The 9234-nt window shown below is 33.3% G+C and overlaps 2 protein-coding genes across 7 annotated transcripts; both read right to left on the reverse strand.

Moving 5' to 3' along the window:
• Window positions 1-16: 16 nt before the first annotated feature.
• On the reverse strand, window positions 17-5438 carry LOC136781913 (transmembrane protein 135-like). 6 transcript variants are annotated; one of them, XM_066740935.1, is made up of 10 exons: window positions 4670-5438; window positions 3259-3551; window positions 2377-2507; window positions 2172-2298; window positions 1952-2106; window positions 1624-1879; window positions 1392-1559; window positions 1180-1320; window positions 928-1094; window positions 17-865 (listed from the first exon to the last, which is right to left on the reverse strand). In XM_066740935.1, exons 2-10 carry the CDS (start codon window positions 3403-3405, stop codon window positions 751-753), a joined length of 1407 nt encoding a protein of 468 aa, XP_066597032.1. In that variant the 5' UTR covers window positions 3406-3551; window positions 4670-5438; the 3' UTR covers window positions 17-750. The 6 variants fall into 6 exon arrangements, with proteins under 6 accessions (XP_066597032.1, XP_066597033.1, XP_066597030.1 ...); XM_066740936.1 differs by lacking the exon at window positions 4670-5438 and adding an exon at window positions 3791-4502; XM_066740933.1 differs by lacking the exon at window positions 4670-5438 and having other exon boundaries at window positions 3259-4502.
• A 201-nt stretch (window positions 5439-5639) lies between these two features.
• On the reverse strand, window positions 5640-7464 carry LOC136781914 (U11/U12 small nuclear ribonucleoprotein 48 kDa protein-like). Its single transcript, XM_066740940.1, has 5 exons — window positions 7252-7464; window positions 7013-7181; window positions 6880-6942; window positions 6460-6604; window positions 5640-6389 (listed from the first exon to the last, which is right to left on the reverse strand). Exons 1-5 carry the CDS (start codon window positions 7369-7371, stop codon window positions 5747-5749), a joined length of 1140 nt encoding a protein of 379 aa, XP_066597037.1. The 5' UTR covers window positions 7372-7464; the 3' UTR covers window positions 5640-5746.
• Window positions 7465-9234: the final 1770 nt, after the last annotated feature.

Raw genomic sequence — 9234 nt, forward strand, 5'->3', positions numbered from 1 at the left:
GCAAAAAAAATTACTGTATAATATAACAAAATTTATTGTATAAACCTTTTTTCCGTTTGATAAATTTGACTATATATCCAAATTCTTGCTTTGTATAAAAAACATTTTATCAGTGTACAAGAACTAATTCGTTAAAAATTATTTATCACATCTTTTTTTTTTATAAATAATAGTCACCCAAATTAATAGATGTTTCTATATACATATGTTACATGTGTGTAAATATACATCCAGAAGCTTATCAAAATATTAAGTCATACAATCATTAACATTTCTCTAAGTAAAACTTTGTGTCCATTCTTATCACAATTCACATAAACCAGGCACCATTTGTCAGACTACAAATTATTACGAAGCACATATAATTGGTATATTAAATTATTGAAAACAAATTAAGTATTTTGTATATCTCAATGCAATTCTAAGCGTATGCTTTAGAATTTTATAGACGAATATTAGAAATAAAACCATGGTTTCAATTTATATAAATATAAACAATAAACATTAATTGCTATTATTTAAGTCAAGTTAACAGCAACAGAGTACCTTTATCAAAGAAGTATGTTAAAAGCTTCAGAAATATAAAGAAACAAAATATGTCCAACTTAAAGTTTAAAATTATACTTTCATTCGTATAAATGCAGTGGTGCATTTTGTTCAAAGTTTCTTTGGTTCTAATCGGCTTAATATTTATCTGCAATATATGGGAATACTTATTTTGAAAAGGAACATGTTTAACTGTAAGATTGTCTAGAAGGAATAAGTAAGTTGATCAGTGGTTCGAGTTTCTTTCAGCACTTGCTGTAACGATTCGGCAGATCCTAAGCCAAAGCCATCCAAAGGTATACGACACATTGTTGCTATCCTAGAATTGTATGTCATAAATTAAAACAAATCAGCAATTATAATAACTGTAATAACTATTACCTTCCACCTGACAGATTATACAAAAACTTCCAATAGGATGGCCTCAAGTTTTGTGGCTCAATTATAGCAGCATGGAAAAGAACTGCAGTACTAAAGCAATATAAGAATATTACAAACCACTTTACTTCAGGTACTTTTTTTTGTTCTACACCTTCATTCCATATTAACTGTGAAAATGTAAATATATGTATTACTAACAAATATTAAGATCTTGTTCACATTTTAATCGGTTAAAGATTTATAGTCTCATACCTGTAAAGCTTTCCACATAGAGTATAATGCAACACTATTGTCAGGATATACCATAAATGCTACACTGGCTACAAGACTAGCTGGTATAGCAAACAGACTTGAATCTTTGTTATAAGCTCTTCTTAGTGAGCACGATACCAACTAGAATATTTTAAAGTATTTATTTATATCACTTATCACAAATATCTTTTATATTTCTATTAAAAGCTTACCCTGTAAAGTCCAACAAATCCACTAAGAAAAACTGCTAGATTTAGGTTATTTTTTTTAAAAATTGTAGACTTAATTAAATTAGGCTGTTTAATTATTCTTCTCATATTCAATGCAAGTTTTAATATCAGTTGACCACATATTCCGTAGCTAAATGTTCTAGCACTTCCCTGTTATCAAAAACAACAAGCTAATTCAAAGGAAACCCCAGCTCTATTTCACAATTATACATACCATCAAGATGTAATGTGCACAACTGTGTGGATGGGGACATGTTATATGTTTCTTCAATGATTTTAAGCGTGTTATAATATCATTGTAAACATTCAATGCTTTTGATAGAATTTCAAAATTAATTCGTTGTGACCTAGCTTTAGTGGAATTTCTTTTCTTATTTACATTAGTTTTATCACTAGCATTTTTATCACATGTTTCTTGAAGTGATCTCATTTTTTTATACTCTTGTTCTTCATATTGCCCAATAATTAACCTAAATTAAAAGGACTAAATAAATTATTTTATTCAACCTTAATTTTTAACAAAATAATTATTGTCCATGCACCTGATTATCTTATATATTGAATCTTTTTTATCACTTTTACTGCGAAAAAAATACATCAGTACAGCTGTACTAACAGCAAAAATATAAATTTCCCCCTTTGGAATAACAGAAAAATATCCTCGCCATACTCCCATTCTGAATAGGGTTTCCGTTGCCTGAAAAACATAAGCTATAATTGGAAAAGAGCAAAGAGATATTACTACGGTATTATTTTACTTACAATATTTGATACATAGAGGGAGAGCAAAGTACGACGGGAAGGCCTCTCAATTAGAATTGCAGAAAAACTAGATAAAAGTGATGGAATAAAAGAGACGGTTAAAACATTGAAATTGCCTAGAATTCTCCTGAAAGTTAAAAAAAATCATTAGCGTTTTAAGCATATATTACTACAATGTATAATTAGATTGATAAAAATACAATACCTTAAACCACAAATGAACATAGCATAGGAAAAGGCACTCCATGATAAAAATGATGTTGACTGTATAATACCTAAAATTGTTCGTATTATGTCATCTTTGGATGGTACTTTTCCTTTCATCAGAAGAGTAATCTGCAAAAAGTTCAAACAAAATTGTTATTCATATATACAATATACCAATATGGTATGTGTATACATGTATTTTTTCTGTTTTTCATGCTTTTAAGAAGAGAACGCTTTCAGTCGGTCGACGTGCTAAGAAACATAGTCAATATTTTAAGTCTTAGTCATTGTTCAATAAGTTACTCAATTTCATACACGACATAATTATTTCCTAGTCAATTTCGGTCATTTCGTATACTTCAGTTTTTTCAACATAGAAGGATTGACCCGTTCAACTGAATATGTTTCAATGACTTATTATTTGAATAATAATAATCGAACAATCACAAATTAATATAAAAGAAATGTTGTACGCGATGCGAATAAATTGTTTCTAATTTTAATTGCTTTTTATTTTATAGTGGCGTAAAGCACTATGAATGTAAACAAGTTTTTATAACAATGAGATTAAACACGTGTGATATAAATATATGTTGTACACGTAGTAGTGTGCAGATCTGACTGCAGAGCAGTGTGTAACGTCAGTAAATGTGATTGATGCCTTTACGTGTGCTATCACTTATCAGTACAGTATCAGTTGGAGTTTTAGCACATCTTCGATGGTACATACTTGGCGACTTGGAGCTGTGTACTATCGATTCACTGTACGCATATAATACATGATTTAAGCACCACAGGGATTAAGAATATGTAAAGACAGGAATTATTTTTGTAGATTAAAACACAAGTGATAAAAATAAGAATAAAAGTACGAACTTACAACATAGACGGTTGTGTAGATCCTTATGCAATCCTGAAGGGCATGCAATCCCAGACCAGCCGTGGAGCTAATGCAACTGGACGTCCAAGGATGCACATATTCACGGCACGTAGCATCAATAGTAAATTTGCTGAGTTTGGCGGGCATTTCTTCCCTTTCAGCGAACCTTCGCGGAATCCCTGACCTGACTCTAATCCAGAGCGAAAGATCCAATATTTGACAGCTGTCGCATGTAGAGAGGCTTACTGCTTCCAAATTTAGACAAATCTAGCACCACGTTCACAAATGATCATCTGACATAAATTTGCATTATTATTACAGATGTCACTAGGTTTTCAGGATTTTAATAATTAAAATCAGAATGAGCGATGCCTAGCGAAATAAAGGAAAAGAGAAAGAAGATGAAACTGTTAAAATTCATTCGTCGATCAAGATTGTAATCGCGAATTACAAGAATGTACGGAGAATTTTATAAGATTAAAAGCTGCAGTAATTGCGACTTTTTCCGAGGCTTTGAGAATATCTTTCAAACCGTATTATGAAATACACGATTACGCCACGGCTGCTGCGGTCGGACTGAACCGACAGCCGACTGAAGTGACTGAACTGAATTGGTTACTGCCGTTACTGGACTGAACTAAGTCCTGACCGCCCTAACTAAGCCTGGTCTCAATCAGAGGAGTTACACGTTTCCCTCCCGGAGTCAAGCAAAGCAAAAGTAGTAAAGTGCAAAGCAAATTGTAGAACTGAGCTCGCAGTTGATCCTCTATCCCATACGAAAAGAATCAGCTTCAAGTAGAGAAGGGGCCAGTAAATGTTCAATCTACTGCTGTCTTTCTCCACTGAAATATCCCATCATTAAATTTAAAATTATATTGCTCTCTCTCTCTCTCTCTCTCTATGATAAACTATCCATATCCATTTATTCTATCTCTGTCTGCCTTTCCCCCTCTCCACTATTTTTTCTCTCATTCTCTCCATCATGATACAGCTGCTTTCGTCAATACATGTATTGAATTATATGTGTATACCACAGGTCATCTTACATTTGCACCCATGGTAAGTACACGTGCACTCAGCGATAACCTTGAAAATACACGACTCCGGTCTCTCGTACCTATTACTGTTTTTTTTTCTCATCTCCTGACCTTTCATCACGCATTTCTTCTGAGTAAAGAAGTGGCTATCACAATCTAGTACATAATTCTCTCGTTTTATTCTCCTAGTTTAAATCTGTATATAAGCTACAATTAAACATTAGATTTTTGTAACTAATAAACTGCTGATTGTTAAATTAGTTAAGAGTTGAATATACAGTAGAATTTAATGTGGTAAAAAGTATACTGTCATGACTATTTTGAGACTTTCAGCACATTTAAATATGCAATGTGTTATTTAAGTTTCAACCTACCTCAAATGTCATTGAACGGTAATTAGATAATATCAAGTAAATTTCTCCTCGGAGCGTGGCGCACAGTTGTATAGATTAAGCCGATTAAAATTTGTTCAACTACATAAGTCAGGATACATAAAATTTCAAATTAATAAACTAATATTTCATAATAAGTAATTTTCCTTTTTAGTCGTTAATAATAAGGTGCGTGACTTACGTCGACCGCTTACTTGTAGAAACTACCATACCTCCTGCTTATAACACAATAACGGTCAAAATATTTACTATGATTTGGCAAATAACAACCGAATTTCAGTCCTCAATCGATAAAATTTAAAGCCCAGCTAAATTTTAATTTTCAGTTAATTTCATTTATCAATTTAGCTCGTCTTTAAGCCATGTTGTATTTATCTGCATATAACAATCCAGAAGATGATTAATATCGCCAATTATGTTTTTCAATTTATATCTACGTATGTACAGGATTTTTTTCTAAAGGCGGCCTAAAGAATTGCTCCATTTCGCTACAGCAATTATACAATTATAATCTACGTGTTATCATATTTAATAAAATCTTAAAGTGTTAATTTTCAATTGCTTATTTTAGTTTAATAACTTTCGTCATAATTTAAACATAATTTTTTCTCAATTGTATGCGTGTGACCTCGCTCACCATGTTTCATATTAATTTAAACGAGATATGGTAATGAGACGAGTGCTATAGAGACCGTGCATACCAACACAATGACAGTGAGACAAGAATGTGCATTGGTGTAAATGCATAATATCAGCACAAACTGTCAGTCAATTTTCGCAGTTTTGAGGTATCAATTTGTTTATATGCATACAATTGCACACATTGACACTTCGCTATCATTGTATTTGCTGCACGCTTCCTGTAGTCAAATAATAACACGAAATCTTATAGTGTATACCGCTCTATGCCGACACTGGAGAAAAACTTTTTATGGTGAACATTTAAAAGAAATATCTTACAATACTTTATAAAAATAAGTTTTACATATATATACATATATATGTTGATTTTTTTTTTTACTTATACTACAAATTTAATTGCTATTGTTCTAATAATATTCATCGTTCTTTATCACTTTTCCGATCTTTTTTCTTATGTCTAGAACTACCGCTTGTTGACAGTGATCTATGTCGATCTTTTGATTTATGTTTTTTACTTTTATGCCGATCCTCTTTATGTCGATATTTCTCTGACGAATGGTGTTCTCGATACTTATCAGACGATTTACGTTTATGATATTTTGAATCTTCTCTTAAGTCTGATTTGTGTCTCTTATTATGTCGCTGTGATTCGCAATAATCTTCTTCATAAGACCTTTTCCTTCTTTCATGCTTCTCTTCATAAGGTTTATATCTATCTGGATAATACTCGTCAGTATAGCTGTTTTGACCATTATGCTCCATCAACATTGAGTTATCATTATCAGATCTCTGATATAAATCTGGCAAATTGCCTGTTTTGTCACGCTTATCAAGATAAGGAGTGTTTTTTGGTACACCGGATAGTTGAAGTCCACCCTGCTCCTCTAAATATTCAGCATACATTTCCATTTGCTGATGAATAATTTCTCTGAGTATCTCTGTTTGAGATTTCTTGTTTGTGTGAACCCCCTTGTGCTTGGCTCTTCTTCTTTTCAAATTGCGTTCTTGTGCAAGTAGTTCTAAATAGGCAGTCTCTTTATCAGCCTTGGTCTCAGATTTTCTGAAATACAAATAATTAATTACAAATTATGCGTGTGATGAAAAATATTGCTTTTAGCAAAATAACATACGGTTTATTTAAATCTGTAATATCACTGCCAATGTCTGGGGCTACAGTGTTGGCAATAACATATTCATATAGAGCCTTCCTTTCATCACTGGTAAAATCTGTGAGTAGTCTATTTGATGTACGTGGAATTAACCTCTGGCCCATACCTATTTACATGTTAAGAATTTTATGAAAATATTGAACAAAGTAAATGAAATGTTAAATTGAATAATCTCATTTCTCTCATGTAGCACAATCTAATTAACAATCGACTTAAAGGATATTAGGGAGAGATTGGTATTTATTGTATTATATAATAAAAAGGATATAAAAAAGGATATGTAGAGCTCGTGCGAAGTATAAGACTCATTATCTGTTGGAAAAAATTGTATCATTTAAGACTTCTGAGCTGCTTCAGATCTTCCCATATTGAGATACTAACCTAATTTCATGTTACTGTCCTTTTCCTTAGCTGCTTTAATGACGCAGTCCTGCAGTTGCTCATCTGTGATAAAAAGTATGCAGTAAAAGTATAACACAGAAATTATAAATAGCCATATGTATAAGACAATTACCAAATATAATATTAGAAGTTGAGTTTGGTGGTAAAGAAGATTCAGGTAGTGGTAAATCATTTGGTCCATATCCTTCCGCTTTCCACTGACAAGTTGCCAAATGTTTATCAAGACATTTTTCATTAATTTTATGCGCAGGATTGTAAGGGCATATTATTACGCTTTCACTCTATTAAAAATAAGCACAGTAGATGAATGAAAAATCAAGGGAAATGAATGTTCTGTCAAATGTAACCTACATTTTTGGTTAAGCTTTCAACTGTCCAGTTAAGCTTGGCTGTAATTTCTTTAATTTCACCATCAATTATATTGGAAAAAGCTTCTAGTTCATCCAAATCTTTATGTCGATCAGAAATCATCTTTTCATTTACAGAACTTGCAATGAATCGGTTGATTGCTGGATTCAATTGGAATTTGGTTTCGATCCAAATAATTCAATATTCTAAGGAAATAGTGCTGCCACAATATAGAAAAGCGGTTTTAGGATCAACTAGTTTAAAGTTCGTTTTTACCGACAGATGTTAAAAAAGGAGAGAGAGAGAGAGAAAGAAGAGGGATTAAGCGATATTATAGAGAGCGTTTTTATCCTGAAACATCTTTCATTTTTAAAAACAATGTTATTTGAAAATTTTGTTCTTTTATTCGAAAGATGCTTCTCCGAGGATTCGAAAGCCGTCGCCTAAGGTGAAATCGGTCTTTAAATCACATTATCTTCTGATATTTAAGAGTTTAAGCGGGGCTACTCTGTCATGTTGGTGTCCACCTTATATACTCTTAATAGGAATTAAGAATCTTATACGCGAATATTCATAGAGAATATATTTATCGAATGTACATTGTGTGTGTGTAAATAGTATATTTGTCCTTACTGCGTTATTTTTATCATTTCATATACATAGTTTCTTCAGATTGAAATTTCCGTCTCATCTAGGGTATCCTAGGGAACAGACGTGGGTCATGCACCCTTCAAATCTTTTTTGTCTCGTAAATCGTACCACCAGAAATGAAAAAAAAAGCACAATTGGGGTTTAATATAGATTCATGGCATACAAAACAAAGAAGATAATGCATTTATCGTTTGAAAAGAGCCCGAGTATTTTAGCTTCACTCGATTCTCTGATCATCGCTACCAAGTCGATGACGTAAAACCAAATTTTTCGTACAAGCGTCTTTGGTATTATTTAGGAATATTTTGGAAAAAAATATTTATTTGCTATAATGTTCATGCAAGAGTTGACGAATAAAGGGAAATAAAGGTGGTGATAGTGACGAGTAAGGGAACGAGGGAGAGAGAAGATGGGGGAGGTAAACGTGAGGGAGCGGGGGGGGGGGGGGGAGAGGGGAGTAGTGATGATATGGCTCTCAGTGCTGTAACCAGACAAAGAAGCCTGTCAGGGCTGATGATGGACGCCTTCATGAACGACCCTACGGAGCCCCGTACATCACTTTTATTACCACCGTCCTCATTTTCATATTTCATATTTACATTTCTAGACCGCCGTAAATCAGCGAATTTATGGGTAATTAGGCCTTTGTGTCGTGTGTACCCAACGGAGTGCGCCGTAGCTCGAGGTCGAGGCTTATCGAACGACACGAAGATGGCTTTAATAACACAACATCAAGAGAGGACAACGGATTCTCCCTTTTTCCACCCGTCGCGACGTCCCTTTACGCCTTTCGAACCACGCGTTTTCTATCGTCGTTGAAAAACCCGCAGAAAATTCAATCGACGAAAATTTTCAATCAGTTTTCAAGATACCGGAAATACGTGACAGGAAGAAAAAGCAAAGTTCGTATATGGACGCGTAAATAAACGAGCCAAGAATGGGATCTGACATGGTGTACAGGGGGGGGGGGGGGAGGGACAATACGGTTGGTATACAATTCGCAAAATTTCTTAAAAGAAGTATAAAGCTGGTCTATCTATTTTTCGTGAATAATGACAGTAATACACACGAACGTTTAATTTATAACGAGAAATTTTAACGAGGACTTAACTGAGGAAAATATATCGAAAAACAAAAAAAAAAAAATAAAAAATAAATGAGTATTTAACTCTAGAAAATCAGGAAAACGAGCAGTTAAATCGATAGGGGATTCTTTCATTATTCTTTTGTCAGGCTTCGAGAGCTTTGAAGTGTCACATTTTGCTTTTTATCCATGCAATTTATAATACGCGAATTGCGCACGCCGCCATATTGGTCCCTCACTGTTCTCCCACG

This window comes from Prorops nasuta, unplaced genomic scaffold (genome assembly GCF_024137725.1).
Source record: "Prorops nasuta isolate Cenicafe-Biocafe unplaced genomic scaffold, Cenicafe_Pnas_1.2 PNAS00024, whole genome shotgun sequence".
Classification (NCBI taxonomy): Eukaryota; Metazoa; Arthropoda; class Insecta; order Hymenoptera; family Bethylidae; genus Prorops; species Prorops nasuta.